This window comes from Gallus gallus, chromosome 5 (genome assembly GCF_016699485.2).
Source record: "Gallus gallus isolate bGalGal1 chromosome 5, bGalGal1.mat.broiler.GRCg7b, whole genome shotgun sequence".
NCBI classification, from domain to species: domain Eukaryota; kingdom Metazoa; phylum Chordata; class Aves; order Galliformes; family Phasianidae; genus Gallus; species Gallus gallus.
Window position 1 is genome coordinate 14,637,726 of NC_052536.1, and position 22,535 is coordinate 14,660,260.

The following is a 22,535-nucleotide window of genomic DNA, read 5'->3' on the forward strand; positions in this document are numbered from 1 at the left end:
ATTAACCAGTAATACCTACTGAGTATTTAAAACAAACAAACAAACAAAAAAACACCCTCTTTTAATCAGTTCTTATCTCACACATCACCTTTACTCTTAAAGCTCTCCCACAAGCAGTTGAAGCAACTACCCAAAAGTACTGCCAAAAGATGCCAAGCAGATGCTCTCTCCACACCTGCTCTGCTACAGTGGCTCCAATATACTCTTTCTAACAAAATTTACAGAAGTCTAACGAAATTCTCTGGACATATAATAGGTACAAGATGAGATACACTTGGTTGTTAGACCAGTAGCATTAGAAAACTGAACGGAACTTGAAGAGACATCACAATCTCGCATGATTAATATCCATCACTGAATGCAAATACTAAATGGTGACTCACTGAGTGCTAGCAATGTGTAAACATACTATGTATTGATTGCGGAACTGAAGTCCTGGAAACTTACCTAAGAGTAAACATTTACAATTATATTGGATTCCTTGATATAAAGGTGAAACCAGAGATTATAAACATGCTTAGAATCCTGAATTCCATAGAAAGAACATGTTTACCTTTTAGACTGGTCTATAAAACAAAAAGTATTTTTTTTTAAACGTACATTACTCCATTTTCTAATTTTTACCTAGATCTCAAGAGAACACAGCACCTTAGAATGCTTGATTTAAGTTGCAAATGAGGCTTTTTGACATCTCACAGGTAAGTCCATTTTAAAGAAGAGGATATTTAATTTCAAATAAATTACAGCAAAGAATTTAAGGAAAATGATAACCAATGGTTGAGCAAGCCAGAAAATTATATATATATGTATATAGCCATCACATAATAGAATTCAGCTTGATCAACTGTATCTATATATGAAGAAGCTTTAGACTCAAAACAAAGTAAAGAAACAAGACCAGATGAGGGTTCTGTTCACAACGAGGATGTAGTGTCCTTCAGGTTATAAACAGCTGTACAATACAACAAAAAACTTTGCTAGATGACAGAACTTGTTGGTAAACCCAGCATTTACCAAGTTAGTTTGGTGGGGGGTTTTTGAGATGCCTCAATGTTCACAACCAATTATAAACACACTGCAGTAAAAACTGCCATTAAATTCAGTCAGATTGCCATCACATTTGTAGAGCAGAACAAACAGAACTGCAATGGGCAGTGTCAATACATGCAACAGACATAGAAAATAAACACAGGCCTGGAATGTTCAGCTCACACAGGCCAGCATCACAGACAGACGTTTTTACCAGAACAGAGTACAGAACTGCCAAACGCTTACCTTGCCACTTTCTCTTCGCTGCATGTGGTAACAAGCCAGGACATGCACAGCCCCATCGCAGAATGCTACAGTCACTTACAGCAAGATGGCTTCAAGGAGCTCAGGCTGACCAGAGGCATTAGAAACAAAATGGTGGTCACTGACTGAAGAAGGCATCTGGAAAACGTGCCAGCGAGCTGCAGCTGAGGAGAAGGAGCAGAGCACAGCTGCCTCTGCCAGGTGATGGGAGAACCTTTCTTGCTCACCAGCGAGTGTGAAAACAAATTCATATTCAGGCAGCTCCTCGCCTCCTGAGGAAACATCAATCCTCCCGGCACACAGGGAGGGAAGTTAGATTTTAAGACTATCCTTAGCATATTCCCCCTATGAGGCACACTGTCCACGATCCCTCTGGCATTTCCACAAAAAACAAGTCACACAAAATATCTGGCAAGCCACGTCAGTCCATCGACCCCAAGCAATTCTTTCAATGTACAGAGGGGAAAAGCACAAACCTCACACGCTTTTCTGCGATTTACTCTGTACTTTATAGCGCCTGGGCGGCAGAAAGGGAGACAGAGCTTTTCCCGCCTTGCGGCTGCAGCCTCACGTGCGCCCCTCAGGAGGAGTCGGGCTTTCCCTCAGAGCGACTGAACACGTGCAGGGCCTGAGAAGGCGGGTGTGCCCTCACAACGCCCGGTTAGCTGAACTTCTGTCAGAAAGCCCCCTAGTGCACCACTTAGAGTTATTCTTGGGAAGAATGGGAAGCAGACATTAACATCTTGTACCTCTGAGGTAAGAGCTGCGGGAGCACAGAGAGGACTACCTCGAGCACGGCGGGGACCAGGGAGGTTTGCTGGAGGAGAAACCTGCCCTGGGGGGAAAGGGTGCGTTGTGGGTGGAGAAACACATGTTGCAGACCTCTTTCCCCACCCCCACCTTTTTTTTTTTTTTTTTTTTTTTTAAATGAGAAGCACTCAGAGCCTCTCTATTTAAAATTGGTAACTTAGTTGGTCAGGTTTTTTGTTTTTTTTTTTATTATTATTATTTTGTTTTCAGAATAACTCAGTTTTACTGAGGTGGTAAATGTGACGCAGTCCCACAGTGTGCCTCTGCCCCCCCGCACTGCAATGCTGACAGCTCAGCCGCAGCTGCTGTTGGTTACATCCCAAAGCCCTGAGGTGAAAACACTCCTCTTACCAAACACGCTGCCCTGCTCATCACTAAGAACTTCTGGAGGATGGGGAATGTTACAGCAGATGTTTTAAATGATGCTAAAATCTGAGTTACATGAACTAAGATTGCAGTACTATCAGAACGTTGTTTTGTTTTCTTAAATTTGTTTTTTCATCCCTAAAAGGGGCCTTAGAATAGTTTATGATCAATAGTGGTTTTAGATCCCACCATTTCATATCATTTTCCAGAGAAATAATGAAAAAATAAGTGACTCACACAAAATACCTTGAGAAACAATTTTGTTGTCACTTCCTGTGTGCTTGGCAGGCATAGCTTCTGGCTAGCAATTTCCATTTGCATCCATTGGCTGGATGTGCTGCTTTTAATGTAACTAAAGTGGTTAGCTAACCTCTTTCAGGATAGACTGTGATAAAATGATTTCAGTATGAATTTAAGGATTAAAATGGTTTGAGTTCATCAGCTTTAGGTGCACCAGGCTGGTTTAGCAAGGTAAGCCTGAGAACAGATCCAGTATCACATGTCAAAGTGTCACAGATGATCACCAAAATCTTAGCTCATCATATTAGAAAGAATAGAATCATACCTCAGAAAATTCTTGATATCTTTGAATGTTTCTGCCTGTTTTTGCATTGGTAGCATTAGAACTGTGGTGTTGAATAGACAGTGGAATGCTAGAGCAATTTTTTGTAATTTAAGTAGAAAATTGTATTAAATTTTTCTATGTTGAGTAACACAAGAAATGCTTTACCTCAATGCTAAGGTTTTGACTGCAGTACTAATAGTAAGCTGTTGGCGTATCTTGGACTCTTGATCCTAGCAAAAGCAATAGTTATTTGTTAAGGTCGTGATTCACATGTGCTTCCAAATTGCTTTGTTCATACAGCCTTGGTAATTACATAAAATTCTTGTACCATCATTCCTCTTCTGTATTTCTACAATTGGATAGAATAGGGTTTTGTTTGTTTGTTTTAAATGGGAGATAAGATAAAGGATTCCCAGTTCACCAAGGCATTCAACTCTGCATCAGTCTTTAGCCACCTCAAGGTGTGTTCCTGATCTTTACGTGGATCATCATGGTTGTAAGATCTAGAAAGACTCACCTTAAAGACTTGTCACATCTCTATCCATGGAACACAAGTGAGGAATTGTATTAATCACTATTCTTGAATAAGTGGATATTTTAGATGCTGACACATAATAGTACATAGTTTAATGTGACTTTCTCTTTCTTCCCTCCTTGCCAGTAACCATGAGTGAACTTTTTTTGGTAGAACAAATAACCTGACCTATCTAAAACTACATGTGATTGAAACATGAAAAGAACAGGATTGCATCTGACTTAATCCAAAACCCAGAGTTAGTGTCTATTTCTATGTTGCTATACTTGCATACATTTAAGAACACTGAAATAAATACTTCAAGTCCTCAAGCATTCAAGTATATTCTAATGTGATGAATTACATTTATCTCATTGCTGAGATACCTTTTTATTTGTATCCTTGCCAACAAGAATTGAAGTCATGGCCACCTTACTGCCTTGTATTGGTCTCTCTGATTTGACTCAGGAAGTAGACCATATTGAAATGCCAAATCTTGAGAAACATACACAATATGATTTTTTTTTAACATTCTGTTAAAAAAAAAAATAAATCTTGTGCATTATAATCTTGTTGATGGAATTCAGTGTAGCAATACAGAAAGCAATAACATAAGTTCTCTACTGTTTTTATCTGGGAAATTGGAAAGAACGTTCATGCAGCATGCCTTTAAGCAGTCCAGTGGTTTCCCTATTTGACATAGAGAATATCATATAAATAACAAATGCCTTGGGCACATATTGTCATGAGAATGGCCAAGATCGTTTATCTTGTTTGCTCTGAGATAAAGCCTCCTCAGCAATCTAGTGCATCATACATATCCTTTGCTACGCGTGCTGCCTACTTGTACAATTTCAAATCCTGTTCCGTATCCCAGTCCTTATCTTCAGCAGACACTTGTCTGAATTCATTATTCCTAAGAGACTGTTGGAAGCTCTGGAAAAAGGCTATAGTTATCAGTAATGTTCTTCTGACAAGTTCTGGTACTCCTTTCGATAAGATATTGATATAAGATATTGCCTATAGGAGGAATAAGCTTACCCAGGAAACAATGTAATACAATGGCAAGAAGAACTACCACAGTGCTTCCTGCTTGTCAAACATCACGTGCAAGGCCTTGACCTCAACGCTTTCGTTACATTTAACGATGTTGCAGTTCATTTAACTCAAATGACAACTCAGTACTACATAGATGTTTGTTCACTACTACCCCACGTGGGATGAGGAAGAGAACTCATAGGTTGAAATAAAAACTACTAACTAAAATGAAAGAGGAAAATGGAAACAAAAATACAACAATAATAAATGCAACTGCCGTGCATTGTAATTCCTTGCCACCCACCAACTAACCAATGCACAGTAACAACACCACAACCTGACAGCAATACACAGTCTCACCAGCTAACACTCAGCAACCTCCAAGCAGCATCTGCCCTCCAGTCAACTCCCCATAGCTTTATGGCCTTCTTCATAAGAATGGTATGGAATAACCCTTGGCCTAATTCAGCCACCTGTCTCAGCTCCACCCTGCCCCTGCTGCTGTGCTACAAAGGTGGTGGATCCTTCCCAATAAGTGGCCTGGCTCCAGGTGCACTTTTAACATTAACAATTAACAGTGTTGGTCTGCTTACTGGTTTCGGCTGCAATCAGGACAAGTGGTCTTGATAAAACAGCAGTTCTCGAAAAAAGAGCCATAAGGCATACATCTTTCTTGTCTTGGTGAAAGAATAAGAGTGAATAGCTTGGCACGTGTATAGTTTTGTTTCTTGATGTGTTCCTGGAAGAAATTCAAAAGAGATTATGACAGTGACATAGCAGAAGATAGGCAAGCAGTAGTGTGACTTGTAGAAGTAAGCTATGCTGTTTGCAACTAAATCTTAGTCCTGAAAGCAAGGGTGTGCACAAAACATAGCTATGTGTATGAAGCCTAACAATACAGAAGGGGTGCTCCAGGAGTTAAAGTCCCTTGCACATGTATTTTGGTTCTTGCAGGAGGAAAAAACATAAAGTAAGTCCTTATGTCATTTTTGACTCTGCATAAAATATCTGACATCACAGTGCTTGCTGACTGAAAATTTGGAGGCTGCTAAACCACAAAGTAACCAGAAACATAAGCTTCCTTAGTGGAGGTGAGGAACACGCGACATTCCTTTGAATCTACATGTTTACAAAGGCCCCAGTCCACCATGCACACAGTGAGGGGTTGTAGTAGTTAGTGACAGTATGTGTAAACATGATAGGTAAGGTCAATGGAGCTCAAATAAACTGGGTTCTGCCTGGAAATATGTGGAAGATAGCTAAAGACGATAAAAGAAAAGCTGAAGTTCCACTTACTCTTTTTTTTTTTTTTTTTTTTTTAAAGTAACAGAATGTAGAAACAGTTCAGAAATTATTTTTCCACTGCTTTACAGTTTTACAGAGCAATATTTTTTAAGTGCATGGGGGTTTTATCCCAGACTTTAATATGCCACTATGCATGGGAATACCAGTTTTGTTTAATTAAAAGTATGTAAATATGCAAGAGGTTCAGCTTGCCAGATTTTCTGCAGGCAATTTCAAGTTCTCATATACCACATGTTCTTAACAAGCCAGTATTCTACTGTTGGTTTCCTGAGAAACTAAGTTAGGTACTCTGTAAACTGCTCAGCAGTCACAGGTCAGGGAACAGCTGTGACTTTAAATGAGATGGAATTATTGACATCATACTAGAATTACAAAATGGAAACAAAATCTGGCACTGAATTTTATTCCCTTGCTTTATGCCATATTAAGCACTTGGATTGTTAAAGGTTTTCATTTCTATATAGAGTTGTCATCAAATCTGACTGCAATATTCTGGACTGGCCAGAGAAGGCCAAAAGAGCGATATGTATATGCATATACATACAGGCATGCATATATTTGTTTACATATACAGTAAGTTTTAGCAGATGAAAATAAGTTAAGCTTTGCTAAAATAGTCTAAGCGATCTAGATTCTTTGGAAGAAGTCTTAAGCAGATAAGATCTTAGATGCATTTAGCAATAAATGATCAGACTTCTTAGGAAAACAGCAGCATATTGCACCTTAGAAAATACGTTCAGCAGATATTTTGTTTGTATTGTATTTTAATTATGACACATATTTTTGTTATTCCTCCCTCTCCTTGCTCTTACAACGAAAACAATGAGAAGTTAGATTTGCCAAATGAAGTAGTGGAACATGTACCTGAAAGGAAAGCAAGTCTAGAATAAATAAACTGTTAAAATAATTGCATATCAGTTGTAGGTACTTTCAGCCATTTGTTCACAAAGAGTGTAATGGAGTAGACATAGTCAGAAATATAAGGACTGTAATTAAGTCTGGATCCTACCTAAGCTCCTTGAAATACATTTCCTTCCTACTTACCCTGTACGTACGCATGCAAGACACGCATGATCTGAAGGGGATTAAATCCAGGTTTGAGGAATTAGAGATATAACTACTACATGGCACAATGCAGCAGTTAAGTAATATATTTTACTCAGCTAATGAACTAAAAATTAAAACTGCCAGAGCGAGGCAATTTATTATTCTCACTTTCCAGCTGATTCTTCATACTTCATTGTGTTTAATCTTTTTAGGTATCTCATAATATTAGAAAATTATGTGCACTTGATTATAGAGTTGTCAGATGATGGGGGTTTCTTTTCTTTCTCATGAGAAAAACTGTAACCACAACTGGTAATAGCATATGAATTATATTTCCTTATACACAGAGCTTTCAAATATGAATCTGTAGCATGTCTTAAGGTGAAAACTGAGAACAAAAGTTGACAAAGTCTTTATTCTACATGAAAGTAAGTATAAAATGTCTGCCAGTAGCCTCTCCCTGCAGTGAGGTCTTAATGCATTAAATGATCAGCTCACAGAAGGAGACCCGACGTAGCTCTCTGGACTTAGGGCCTATGCATCTATAAATAATTGGGATGCAAGTCGCCAGCTGATATGTTTGTGCTATTCAAAAGGAGGAATATGTAAAAAGGATACAAGTTGTTCATTCTTGCTACAAGAGGGTATATGTTTCTGTGCATGCATCTCTCTACTTTTCTTCATAGGTAGTAAGTGCTCTCTGACCATAGAACAATTGCAGTATAGGTCTTTGTTCTTCAGACTATGTATGGAAGCAACCCTCGTTAATCCCTCCCCCCTTTTACATCATCAGCTTTATCTCATTATCTCCCTAACTTCATTTCTTTAGAATTGGATAGAAGTTTCCTATTTTCAGAACTAGAAGTCATGAATAAATAAGTCAAATCTCTTCTAACGTGATTCACCATTCAGAGAGCTTTGACAAACTGAATTCCCTTTTTCCCACAAGTCAATCAAAATGCATAAAAAACAAAAAAGGTCAAACTGTATCAAGTAACGGGTGAACAAAAGTATACACTTAAAAATATTATCAGACATATTAACATCTGTTCTAAAATGCACACACATTAAAGGACAATGTAAACATGTAAACATGTGATTGCCACTGACTTGCTGTTCCCAGCTCTTAATATTTGTGTAAATACGAGTTTTATTTTACTTCCTTACTAGTAGAGGTCAATGCTTGTGCTTCATGGATTCCTGGTTCACAGTATATTTACTTTCCATTCTATATCTGGTAATAAAATCCAATTATTAAATACTGTGATGTAGCAAGTGGCAAATAAATTTATTTTTCCTAAATCCAGTTTAAACATTAATTACAAATGCAGCTGCATGGCAATTATGAAGCTAGTAGGTAGGAGAATTTGAGCTGCGTCTTGTTCATGTGACGTAATTAACCGAGTTCTAACTAAGCTACAGACATTAGCTGCCCTCATGTTAAATACTTTCTGTTCTTCACCTCTGTTGTTGTATGGAGTCAAAACGCACATTGCTCAGATTTGCTGACATATGGTTATGTCTGAGTTTCCTTTAGGAAAGGAATACAGAGTAGTTGCTGAAGCCTGAAAGTGGAAAAAAGATTTACCAAAAATGTTGGTCTCTCTACTGGTACAATCCAGAGGAAGAAAAATATAATTAATGTCAGCATTTTCTTTTTGAGAAAAACAGGTGTACACCAAATCTCTTGTAAACTGCAATCAATCTGTAGACTTCCATATGAGATCTTACAAATAGTCGAGAAATAACGAGTGCCTTTATTTTTACTACTGGTAGTAAATGAAAATGAAATGAGAGAACCAATGTCCTCATCCACAGACTAGTTAATCACTAGAAGATAAACTGGGCTTCAAGGTACTCTGCAGAGATTTTCTTCATAATTATAGAATTGGAGGGGAATGTTGCAATGTCTCTTTCCACAGTTGTATCATTCATTCTGTGTTTTTCTCTCAGCACTAAATTGACCCAACTTCATAACAAGGTGTTACAGAACAAACTCTTCAGCCCACACTGCTTCAGTGGTCAGAATTCAAACCGGTTCAAGTACAGTGTCAGCAACACAAAATTCAGGAGCAGGGGAGCTGTGTGTTGGTGATAAGAAAAGATGGAACTTGCCTTCTATCTATCCCTATGCACAGGATAACATTATATGAAAACTCTTTCTCACTGTTGCAGGCCTTGCTCTGTAGTTTTGTTGTGTTGCATGCGTACACATGCACACAGAGTGTTTTACTCCAGAAACACTTTAAATATTTTGTCCAAGTTTGTCATCAAGGCTGTGGATATGCTTCAGAGAACTTTGGGAGTGGCAAGCTTTCTCAGCCTCTCTTGCTGGCAGTGTACAAAGAGTGAATGACACCAGCTGAGGTCCCCACAGCTATAGTATTGGAGATATTCATCAAAGTGAATGCCAGAGGCACAAAGCCAATACGGGGAGGTCTCAGGCCATTGTCCTAAAACGAATTATAATTAAAAGTTAAGTGCAAGTTAATTAAGTCTTTACCACCTCTAGAAGTGTATGTTTTAAATGATCTCCTAGTGGTTGTTTTTTTTTTTTTTCTCTCTAAACAAGTGTATGGGAAAGACTTGACTTTACAGTTGTTAAAGTACAAAAGCACCTTTGGAACAGTGAAAGAGCACTCTCTGATATCTTTGTTTTTTTTTTTCCTATATGCACTCTGGATTTTTTAGTTTATATTCAGATTTGATCTATATGCGCTTTGAAGCAAGAAATGAAATCTTGTACAATGCCCATGGCCATGAAGTCTCAGTATACCACAACAGAAAGTAATTTGCATTGTTATACAAATATAAAATCTAAATATCTGTGATCAAATACCTGAAGACAGTAAAGAAGACACCAGATGAATGTCAGCCCTAACAATCCACTCAGTGGAATTTTTTCCTGCTTGTAGGTGATGTATCTCATCTCTTTTGAAGACAATCTGATAAATTCCAGATTTACAGAACGTGGTCTAGATACCAAGGAAAAGAGTTATCTTGATTTTGGTGACCAGAAGGATAGTAGAAAGTGTGGATTTGTACTAAAATCAGGAGGTGGATTACTTAGTCTTTGATGGCACAGTCATACTGGGCTTCTTTTAGATACTGCTTGGAGGGAAGAGTTGAAATGTCCAAAGACCATAAAGAGATGTGAGCAGAAAAGTACACAGAATCACTGTAAATATTAGGGGATTCTGAAGCTGCAACATAAGCTGATGATAAGGACATAGCTGGCTACAAATTTTTTTGTCATTATTTTTTGTTAAAAAGATTTTTTTTTTTTTACCACTTTCTGAACGTTCTCTGAATATTTCTCTATTTTAATGTCAGTTTCTTGGGAAAGTATCTTGGCAGCAAGTGCAGTCAGCTGGCTATGTAGCATCTGCCTGCTTGATTGCCTGCCAGCTTCTTGGACAAGTACACAGGAGCATCTGAAATGTGCAATAAGCTTAGCCTACAGAAGCAGCAGTGTATGTGACTCAGTTTTGTGCAAGATAGTAAGGAGAAACAGGCAGACAAAACAGGTAGAGCACACAATAGTTAGTCTTTTCATTCTCACTTGACAACGTGGTCTAGTCATTGCATTCCTCTTTTCCTTCCTGTCATGTGTTCACAATACTGAATTTTCTGGCCTTTGTTCAAAGAATCATATTTAAAATACCTAATACTCACTGTTTGCCATGTTGTCTGTAATTTTTCCTTTAAGCTACCTTTAAAATTTGTTTTTTCTTAATTCTAAGACGAATCATATGTGATTACATTTTACAGCCCAGGAATATTTCTAACTCTTTCCAATGTGGTGGTGAAGTCAGTAATATCACACTTTTCCCACCATAACACAGATAAAAGGGTATTCAGTTCTTTTTTTGGTTGTCCGTGTCCAAGACAAAATTGTTTATATTTATTCAAAATTCTCTTTATATTAATAATTTGCAATTTTTTTTATGAGAGATGCAATCATCCAAATGTCCGTTTTCCCAATGGCATTTTACTGTTTCTGGCTTAGACAGCAGAGTTGGCCTAAAATCCATTTCATGCAGCAGTCCTATTTACTCAATTCCTACTCTGAAATATTTCAAACATCTTTACTCATACCAGATACATTCAAATATGCATATACTTAAACAGTGATAATACGAAATACAGAGTTACCTTGTCACAAAAAACTCCTCAATTTAATCATTTTCATTAATTCCACATTCCATCAGCCCACCAGGAATGGCTTACGACTCTCCATAGCATAACACATGCTACAAAACATTGCTGATTTTTTCCCTTGGAATGACAAAACTTCCTTTTTTTGCCATTCTAGTCATAGTGCATGTCTCAGTCATATAGAATAAAGATAACCTTGTTGTACTCAAGAGCTTTATTTTACCTTATTCTGAAACTGATTGCCCAATATATTTAATGGTGTTATGAAAATGTTAAATGAATATTTAATGGTGTAATGATGATGTTATCATCAATTTTCAATACTCTAAATATCATCACTGTTCTTAATAGTATCAATATTCTACAACATTTATTTGAAGGTCAGTCTTCTAGGATAATTTGGCATTTAAAATATGTATGATTTAATGGCGTCATGTTTTTAATAGCATCAGTATATCTCCAAATGATTTAAATTTTGAATAAAATATTGCAACTCAAAGGAAAACACGAATAACAGATCAGTTGCTGTGTCAGGTTGCTTTCAAACTGTAGCCAGTATCTATGCATACCAAAAAGAGCAAAGGAACCTTAAAAGCACAAGCTACCAAAGCTGAAAATCACTTGAATGGGACGTGGAACTGTGCAGATACTGTATTTTGTTTATCCAGACATACTTAAGGTTGCTAAACTGATGCACGAAGGAGTACATTACTGAAGGTGAATGTTTTCTTGGGGATCTTAAAAGCATCAGAGTATCGTAAAGGTGGGTGTACCTACATAAATTGTACTTTGCAAAATGGTCTGTTACTTATATAAATTGTTTCGGCCCTCAGTATGTATAATTTCTGGCTTAACATAAATTATTTTGGTATTTCAAATTCTTCCAGAATTACACATCATGCTGGAAAGTGAACTATAGCTGACTACTGAGAAATGTTTACTGAGCAATATATATGGCCAGTACAATCTCTGCTCACCTGTACAACACTGATTTCTGAGCGTTATAAAGTTATGAGATTACTGAATTGATTATAATGATGACATGGAAACAAAACTATCATTAATCAAGGGTGTCAGTGTCTCATTAGAAAAAAAAAACACAAAATTGCATAAATGCCTCAAAAATAACTTTTCTTTGTATCTACACCTGTTTAGCTATTTTTTACATAGCTGTTCCCTGTAAAATATCTATCTGATTACTGAGCATTTACTCACCTCCTACAGTCCCGCAGCAAATGCTTTATTCTTGGATCATAGTTTTGACTTGTCTGGTTGAATATACTTGTAGGTGCTGCTTATACCCTCCTACATCCCAGAAGAGAGCTCCTTAGAAAACAGAGAAAAGATTTCAATATTGGAGACAAATGTAATCCTCTCATTACTACAGTTAATTTTGAAAGTTCAATTATTCTAACTGTAGTGGGGTGAAATCTGTGAAAAGGTTCTGTAAACAAGAAAAGGATGCATTGGGTGCCACAGATTTAAAGATTATTAAATTATTCTTGTATCTGACAGGTGAATGCTTTTAAGACTAGAAGCTCACAGTCCACTTGAATCATGGGATATGCTATAATTAGTATATAGATGTGGCCAAGCACTTGGTATGAAATTCTCTTAAACACCGTTTTTTGACTGAACAGATTTTTTTTTCCCTCACTGTAAATAGTTTATCTTAATGTTATTCATATACTTTGTTTTGTCATAAGGCAGATGTAAAAAATTTTTCAACAGGAATTTTGGAGTTTGGGGTTACAATTCTATTTTCAACAACCATATATTCTACCCTTCAGTTGGAAGAAATATGGTCAAAAAGGAAGATGGGATGGGGAAGAAAATGGAGGCAGACCTTCATTTGAATTAAAACTTAATATTTATATTTTAATAAAGGACTGAATCAGGTCTGAAATTAGGTTAAAGGATTTTTACTGTCTCTCCTGCACATCTTCCCATTGCCCAGAAGGGGTAAATCTGAGGACATGATGAGGAACCACTTTTTAAGCAAAATAATAACATCAGAGAACGGGACAATTGAAACCCAGAAATGTAATGAGTAACTTTCAGTATTGCATGGGTGAAACAGGAAAGGCTGAAGAGATTCATATGAAGAGGGTAATCCATTCCTTTTGTATTTTATTGGAAAATTTCAGTGATTTTTGAAAAATGACAAAATCAAGCAAGTAAAGTTCTGTCTGTATTCTGCCAGCTCAGAGTTGGCAGCGATAAGTGAACATGTCCTGTCTCTCCAGCCTTTCAGCTCTGATGTGGGGAGATCAAAGTGTTGTAATAGAACTGGTGCTATTCTTTTGGGATGTTGGTAGGGATGATTAACTTGTCCTTTGTCAGAGTACCACAGTGCAATGACTTTCCCAGTTCTATGACATAGATTGGCCTCTGCCCTTGGCAGTGCTAAGGTGGTACTCAAGAGCCTTTTTAGATCCTCTACAAGCTCAAGAAAGAAGCTGTATCATTCCTGTGCTTGTACCAAGGGTAGCCCATTTTACTGACATAAAGTTTATCATTCTACTTGAAAAGTCACACAATGCAGAGATGAACAGAATCAGCAAGGAGAGTGAATAAAAGTTAATAAAAGAAGAACTAATTAAAAAATAAAATTCTAAGTTCTATATCTCTATTCATTCATGCCATCTGATATCCAAGCAGTCTTTCCAGCATTTCCAAACCTCCTGCATTTCTTTCTTCCACTACGTGTGTTGGTCCAATATTGTTCTTATCAGGTAGAATTTGCGTAGTATTGATCTCAATTGCTTTTGGGTATAATATCAAATTTGTTCAGTAAATGAAGTTAAATGTGATTGAGCTATTACAAGTGGAAATTATTATGAAAGCCTTGTAAGAATGATAACACACTGGAGAAGGTTTGTGTTTTCTTTTTTCTTTCTAAAAGGCATTTAGGTGTGCTGAGCTTGATAAAGAGGAGATCCTGTTTGGCGGGTACTTTGCTGCTACAATTTCTGAAAGCCATGGGAATGAGGGAGGGCATTGGAATTTTGTATATAAAGCATCCAGGCTTGAAAGTGGCAATAGCAGCAGCACTGCCCATTTGCAGCAGAGGAGAGTACTGGAAACACCTCTGTGTTTAGGGCATGCATCATGTTTCTGACAGCACTGTTGCTCATCTTCTACAGTTGTCTGCAATGTGCTGGTAAGTCTAAAATGTCCACTTTCTTATCTATGTATGATTTGAAGGAAAACGTGTATTGTGACAAAGTAGGAAACTCCACTGCAAAATCACAACAAATAATAGTACAATTCAAGTGTTACTCTCCTTTCTCCTGACCATCAGACATTAAACATTCTCTTTTCCCTCACCACAAGTTTAAATACAACTGTATATCTAATGAATAGATAACTGAAATAGATTGTTTTTTCTATCTTTCCATTTTTTGTACAGTTACTGATTGTTCTGTTGGATAGTTACCTAAAACAAGTATGAAATACAGAAATTATAATACTCACTCTAAATACAGGAAATACTTATGATAGACTTATGTTCTCTTTCCAAGCTTCAGAATGCCTTTATCTTTCAGATGTTCTTGATGTCGTGTCCTACAGATGTCACTGTGGAAGTTCTGAAGAAGAGATTGTAGAAAAATATTAAAATCTTTTCCCTTTGTTATACAAACTGCAAAGAAGTTTTCAGTGTGTGCTATGTGATGACATCATTATTTTTTTGAAAAAGAATGCTGAGTTGGAGTACATGCATATTATTTCAGTCTATTAGATTTTCACATGACTCTAAGTATTCCTGCATATATTGGTCAGTATAATTCTTTAGTCTTATAAAGTGCTCAATTTTCATCTAACCCATCTGAATATCAGATGACTGTACTTTTTTACTAAGACTTGACAGGCAAGTTAATTGAGTTTATAGCTACTCTGCCTTACTCATTCCTCTTCCTGTAGTATTTTCAATGGAGAGTGAGACTTCTTCATCCATGATTTGCTATTGCCTAAGATAATGTCTTTTTTTTAATCTCTTCTGTAGTTATTTAATCTCTTCTCAGTAATTATCAGTTGTTGCAGTTCTAATTTTAAGAACATGTTGCAAGCTGCTGAAAGGCATACTTCACTTACTTTAGTTTGAACAAGTTAAATTTATTTCTTCTGTATTGTATTTACTACATTTAACAGACCATATAGTTCTAATTGTTTGAGGGCACATATTACTCTTAAATCACTGACCTAAACTGCAGCACTAGGAGAAAAACAAAAAACAAAAAAAAAGTTACTCAACTCTTTTGTAGACTCTTAGAGCCAATTTCTAACCTCAGTTATATTGTTATAAATCAAGTTTAACTCTATTCACTCTATTAACACCACTGTAACCAAGATCACATCAAGCACCTTAACCCTGGGTTCTGACCCAAAATGCAAGTGCCTGTACGTTTTTAATATGCACGATTTTTTGTATATGGTGAGTAGACATATCACTATAAACATTCATCTTAACAATCACTGTATAATTACTGTTGACCTCTACGCAGCCACAAGCTTTCTTTACTACCTGGCCAAATATAGATAGAGTCTCATCTCTAAAGGACTGAGTTTTCCAGGTTGGAACTTCTGTTGAATTTAAAAATAAAAATCCAAAGGTAGAATGTAGAATAGCAGAGCAATCTTTTTATCTTGGGATGTATCAACATATTTAGCTTGTGAAATGTAATGCTATGTTTGACACTGTGGTAAAAAAAAAAAAAAAAAAAAAAAAAAAGAGAGAGAGATTTCATTCTATTAAGTTTTATTAAGGTTTGATTAACATTCTATTAAGGTTTGAAATCTGACAATTTTTGGAGTAGTTTCTGAATCATAAGAGTTTGATTGTATGTACTAAAATTGGCAAACAGGCAGGAGGTTCATTGTTTCCAACTTTAGATCAATGTTCAGTCATAGTATCATTGAATCATAGTCTGTTCAGAATGAATTAAATAAAAGCAAGAACTCCAATTCTCCTCTTCATAGATCTGGATTTTGAGCCTATTGCAAACTGGAAATAGTTCATAAAATTGCCAGGATAATTTTACTAATATCCTAGGAGTTAAATGTGAGAAAAATAAATGCTTAGAATAATTACTGTAACATAATTATTTTAATAGCGTCATCTAACGGAATACAGACTGACTGGCAGATAGTCAGCAAATAGCTCTATATTTGTTTTAATACCCATTCTTTGAGCAATATATTCAAGTAGTGTCACAGCCTTAGGTACTTTTAATATAACCCTTGCACACCTCCATGTGATCCAGGATAATTATCACCTTCTTCTTTTTTAATGTAAATACCAATCCTGGAGTATTCGTGACAGTTCATGACTGTTTCACATGCTTAGACTTACAGGCAGTAAGCTTGGATAGATAAGAAATAAGCTTTGTCAACTATCCTGATCTAAAATATTTGCCAATGTTGGACTTCTTGATTTACATCAAGCTTTCTGGCTAAATCTCACTTAAATTAATGCTTTAGTCAAATTTTCAGTTCCTGCAAAACAAATGTCCTCTGATTTTACACACTCTTAAATCCCTTGAATGTAGTGTTTGTAGTTTGAGATTAAAATGCAGTAATTGCAGGACTATTAATCCAACAATAATAGGTTATAATAAAATAGTAGAGCAATAATAAAATGAGTGGGAACATAAAAATCAAAGTGTTCAAAAAAACATAGCAATAACTCTAGGTGTAAACAGTGCCTGTTCAATAGCCATGCAGACTCATTCTGTCACTCTTTTTGATGTACTCACTGTGATGCATGGCTCACCAGGAACATGTGAGAACAGAAGAAGAGGTGTGCTGTACACACATGATAAACACTTCCTTACATTCAACAGTGAAGTGTGGAATTGTCTGGAGAGTCTCTTACAGTTGGTGAGCTCTGTAAGAGCTTTTATTCTCTTCATTTTTCTTCCTTAAGGAAACAACAGAATGTTGCAGAGCTGAAGTACATAAACTGTATGTAGGCCTGGCCTGCATTTCTGTGCAGGTTCTGTGATTAAAGAAGCCTTCTGTCATAACATACCTTCATGTTTTCTCTCCTGCAAAAGATCCTAAAGGTATAATAGATTATATGCTTGCCACAGGATATTTGCTTCTACCATCCAAGAAATACTGGACCTGAAAAACTTCAAAAAATGAATAGCATGTTTCTGAAGCATGTGAGGGTCTTTTTTTCCTACAGTTACTTTTCTTACAGAGAGCTAGCTCCATGCATGCCCTGCTTGTATACCTGCACAGAGCTTAGTGGTCATAGATTGTCCATAGAAGCCTTTTTCAGCATCTTACACTCTTCTCACTTCTTTGGCAGGAAGGCAAGCTGCTAGTACAGAAAACCTTTGGGTATATATGGGAACACAGTGCTGTTGTGTTTGTGCATGGGGACTCATGTTAGAAAAGAGACAGTACCATACTCCACATTTGCTAAACGTTCCTTGGCTTTTCATTACTAGACAGACTGTGAAGAGTTGTGTGCAAGGGAGCAGGTAGCAATTTTCATCGCTCTGCTCGAACAAGAGCAGCTAAAGCAACAGCTAGGTCTGGGAATTTCTCACTTTTCTGCTACAAATAGCATGATGCTTATAAAGAACGCATGGGATATTACTTTGCCCATAATTTCCCAGTTTTGGCTGTTCTCTCTACTGCATCTGCTCACATGATGGACTAAGAATTCAGAAACATGCAGTAAAATTTATCCCATATGTTTTTAACAAGGAAGGATTTGAGGCTTAAGTACAGGAAATCCTGTATTACATAGGATTTCTGGCAGTCTTTGATAATATTTTATCATTTGCAGAAGAATTTTCTATTACAAGCAGAAATATTTGGTTTTCCACTATAATTATCAGGACACAATTCATACATGCTTACTGTGCTTTGGTTTGTACAATGCTTAAAAATAAATCAAAATAGAGATAATAAAAATAATTTGCCTATAGAAGAATTTAACTATATTGTCTTTTTTTCCTCCTACAGCTTTTGAGGGAAATTATTGGTCCCACTTTTTTCTCCAAAAACAGAAAGAAACCTTGCAAAGAAGTAAGTATCTGACATGTTATTTAATGTTTATGTTGCAGCTCTGAGTAATGGTTCTGTTCAGCATCAGTTCAATATTGCAGAAGACTTTGTACAAAACATACTAAAAATAAGTTCTTGCCTCAAGGAGAATTGGTTTTAAATGATTAATTTTAGAAGTTATAAATGAAGAGTTTTGTCTATTAAAAGGTAATATTGTGTCTTGCCTGGCTATGGTAAGTTTAATGCTAACTGGAAAATGCTTTTGTCTTCCACTCTGTGTTTTTGATGCGAAGGGACAGAAGAGTTATGAACAGTTACAGTAACTTTCAACTGATGGCATCCAAATTTAGAAATTTGTTTCTGTGACCCATTTGGTTTTCCTTCCTGCAGATCATAATAATATTATCTAAGAATTTAGGAAATTAATTCTTAAGAGTCGTTTCCAAAATCCAGGAAGTGAGGGAAAGTTGATTCTATATACAGATTTCAGTCTGTGAGATTATTTTAAAGACTACAGATTTCCCTTGTAAATAAATTTGGTGTGGGAACACAATAAGGAATAGTTCTTCCTCACTCTTATATCCAAGCAAAGGAGACAGGGTGTGGATGTATCTCCCCTTCAGCATCAAACTGTAGCTATTATTGCCACAAGTCCTGATAATTTCCCAGAAGTTCTCCCTGAACTTCTAAGAAAGTTTGTGTGCACGCATCCTATTCTGTAATCAAAGTTGACTCCAGCTGCCTACTTACTGCTAATTTGTGCTAGTCCTTCTGAGTATAAGAAATACAAACAATGATAAAATACTCTTACTCACTAAAAGTGCAAAGAAATTAGCATGTTACCACTCCAAATTACTAAAAAAGGTTAGCTATCAGAAGTACTACTAGAACAGTCAATATAATTAAAATGTTTGTTTATAATTAATATCATAATTTATAACTTACATTATAATTCATAATTAAAATGGTAACAAAAAGTTATATAAAGTGCAAATGTTATTGTGATAGGCATTTTTTTTAGACAGAAGTAGCAAGGAATGGCTTATGTTATGTGTATGCTCTTTAGCTTAAACACGGAAAGACTATGTGAAAAGCTTCATTAGTTTATGTTAAAGGGAAAAGTAGTTAAATGCAGCCCATTAGAGGAATTCAGCAACTCATTTCAGTGTTCTGTCAGCTCTTAAAACAAGAGGAAGAGTAGGGCATAGATACACAGAAATTAAAAGAAAACCCCTAGACATCACTTAATTAAAAACTGTACTCAAAAGACAAATATCTGTCATCTGATTTTAAGTTTTCCTGAATTATTCATATTCCCACTTGTTACTTTTTTTTTTTTAATAAGATTTGAATAAAAACAAATAAACCGCATTCTAAAGGCACTCTGTATTTATAGAAATGGACACCTATTGCACTCTGACCATAATCATTCCCTGGCATGCTCTGAAAAAGCTGGGGTTTTCTGGTCATATCTGTTATGCACAACATTGAACCGGCTAGGTTTGGACATGAAGGATCAACGATAACAATTAGCCGATTCCTATTTTCCAGTTAGACGTTCTGGACAGCCCAGAAGTATGGAAGAGGAGTACTTTGTGTCAACAGGTAACAGCTCATTGGAAAACAGTTTTTTTCTACATGACCTGAATAAAAACAATAGTATTCTCCAAACATTACATCACTCTTAAAGAGTAAAAGTATGTTTCAGCTTTAAAATAATGAATATAAATCACAGGTAGACATTTGCTAACCTTACCTGATAGTTTCTGCTCCTAAGATACAGTCTAAATACTGAGCTTCATAAAGCTACATCAACAAAATTGTTGAACAACGACAGGCAACGAAGTAAGTCTGGAAATAGATTAAAAAATGACGATTTTACTTACTTCAGTAGTTTTATCAACTTCAGAGGGACTGTTCAAATGCTCTAAGTAGGTATAGAAATGTCTACAACATCAAACGCTGGAGTTATATCTCTCTTTTTATGATTCATTTCAACCTCCTAATGTCTGTCCGTTCAGTCAAAAAGTGATTGTTAAAAATGATAAGTGATTAAAACATTCCCTATATTTACAATGTTGGCTTGAACTTTGTCACACAAACATGGAACTAAAAAAGTCAGGACTTAAAAGTGGAAGACTGTCTTTGGATATCTAATGATCTGACTGTGCAGTGAATTCATGGTACTTAGATAGGCATAGATAGCCCCCTAAATGTTGTATCTGGGATGCTAAGATATCTCTTCAGTAGCAAGTTGTTACCTTTACAAACAGACTGAGTAGACTGGAACAAGGCAGTTAACATTAAAATCACTCGAGGAGATGCAAGGGTGTTTCTCAAAGCTAAAAGGAAGAAAAGGAGCTCTCCTACTTACAGTAAATAAAAGAGTATTGCTCTTACTCCAACTGTTGTTTGATTTCCTGAGTAGAAGCAAAATTTTAAGGCTACGAAAACTTCTCTAGAATGCTGTTCACATGATTAATTAATTAGAAACTTATCCGATTTTCCTGTTATCTATGTTTGAAATGACAATGAGAATGAACAAATGCACTGCAAGTAGGCCTAAGTCCATTTTTCTCATTTATAGTTTTGAGCAAGGATTCCTGTTCTACCTGGGGCGGAGGGCATTTTTCAACTTTCGATAAATATCAGTATGACTTCACTGGGACTTGCAACTATATCTTTGCAACTGTATGTGATGAATCCAGCCCAGACTTCAACATTCAGTTCCGCCGTGGGCTGGACAAAAAAATTGCAAGGATCATTATTGAACTGGGTCCTTCTGTCATCATTGTTGAGAAAGACAGCATTTCTGTCAGGAGTGTCGGGTAAGATTCTGAGATTAAAAAAAAAAAAAAAAGTATGTTAAAAAAGCAAGAAGCATTTTCAACAAAGTAGCCTACTTTGTGTCAAAAGTGAATTAACAAATCATAGAACTTAGCACATCTAAACAGACTACTTCTGTTTCTTATCAAGCATTCACACTCCCTAGAATCCAGCGTATTTCATTTGCAGCTTTTGAGTCAATCTTAGTGTACATTTGTATAGGTAAATGGATAAACTAACCTTCTCCAACCAAAACAGTTCTCACACTGAAACTACAGTCTCCTAGGTGATACTGGTATGCTTACAATAGTTTAAATCTCCTCTACAAGTACTGCTAAAGAAGATTATATGCTTTAAAAGGTACTGAAATTTTTCAGTTCCTGTTTTATGCTTAGAGTTTATTTGATTTGAGACTTGGTAACTGTGAGCCGTCTGTACTAAAAGTAACACATCTAATGTATAAGAGAAACTGAAGTATTCAACAAACTGAGAAACGCTGGAGGTTATGTTATCCAAGGATCAACATTTCCAGGAAACAGCTGTTTTAACAAGGAATTCAAACCAAAGTTTCCCATCCGTTCTATCTCAGTCATTCTCCAAAAGCCAAGATTGATCTGGTCTTGGTGTTGCTGATAGCCCTGCTTCAGGTGGAAGCTTGGCCTGGGTAACCATACAAGGTCCCACCTAAACAACATTTCTGTGATTGTATTACATGTTTACTGAGCACTTAGAAAAACACCTTAGTTCTTTAATGTTGTTAATGTAAATGTTAATGCATCTCAAAATATTAGTTACAAAAGAGAAAAATTTATTTCATGTTGCTACGAGTACTAAGATTGCAATGTGTATTGTGCCTAAAAAAGTGCAGCTAATATCCACATAACAGTGATATGAGAAGCTCAGTTTGTCTTCTCCCACATTACAGTGTCATCAAGCTGCCTTACGCCAGCAATGGAATTCAAATAGCACCTTATGGGCGCAGTGTCCGCCTTGTTGCCAAACTGATGGAGATGGAACTAGTTGTCATGTGGAACAATGAGGACTACCTCATGGTTAGTAAAATATTCTCATGATGCAGAAAATAAAATTCTCACTGACTTACTGGATTGACAGTTTTTAGATATAATTGGTGCTTTTTGGATGTGCTTACTATTTGGGTATTTATTTTATTTCCTGTTTCATCTGTTAACCTTCTTGCTTTTTATACCTACGTTTTTTTAAATTCCAGCATTGGTTGTTATCTGAAGCAACCAGTGTTGAGATCTGTGGATGTTTTCTTGGATTCTGTGCTTTCCTGAGGCTATTCCAGCGGCATGATACACTACATTCCAGCACATGCTATATTTTACACACAGTCCAATTATTTTCTGTGATTTAAGATTTTCAAGATAATTTGTTGATTATAATCAGAGGCAAGATTACCACTTCACTATCTAAAGCAATAAATAAATGAATAACCTTCCTCTGAAAGTAAATTTTCTTCCTGTAACATTGAATTTCTTCAGAGAACAATCCTGAAATACATGCCTTGTCAACAAAGTTACAAAATGAAACAGTATCTTTTCCTTTCCTATTTCTCTCCAGCTCCTT

The 22,535-nt window shown here is 36.2% G+C and overlaps 1 protein-coding gene and 1 long non-coding RNA gene across 2 annotated transcripts; both read left to right on the top strand.

Annotated features, from left to right (window-relative positions):
- Positions 1-642: 642 nt before the first annotated feature.
- On the top strand, positions 643-1,400 carry LOC121110937. The gene is made up of 2 exons (XR_005860368.1): positions 643-698; positions 1,311-1,400. It is a non-coding gene; the product is annotated as an uncharacterized LOC121110937 (long non-coding RNA).
- Positions 1,401-16,814: 15,414 nt separating this feature from the next.
- LOC121113279 (mucin-6-like) lies at positions 16,815-22,018 on the top strand. Its single transcript, XM_040701936.1, has 4 exons — positions 16,815-16,976; positions 18,041-18,140; positions 20,707-20,947; positions 21,871-22,018. Exons 1-4 carry the CDS (start codon positions 16,815-16,817, stop codon positions 22,016-22,018), a joined length of 651 nt encoding a protein of 216 aa, XP_040557870.1.
- Positions 22,019-22,535: the final 517 nt, after the last annotated feature.

Excerpts from the sequence above, each read along its gene's own strand:
- LOC121113279 (XM_040701936.1), top strand. The coding sequence starts at position 16,815 with ATGCAGACTCATTCTGTCACTCTTTTTGATGTACTCACTGTGATGCAT. Across the intron at positions 16,977-18,040 it reads TGGAGAGTCTCTTACAGTTG|AAGAATTTAACTATATTGTC; the intron begins GTGAGCTCTGTA and ends ATTTGCCTATAG. Across the intron at positions 18,141-20,706 it reads GAAAGAAACCTTGCAAAGAA|TTTTGAGCAAGGATTCCTGT; the intron begins GTAAGTATCTGA and ends TCTCATTTATAG.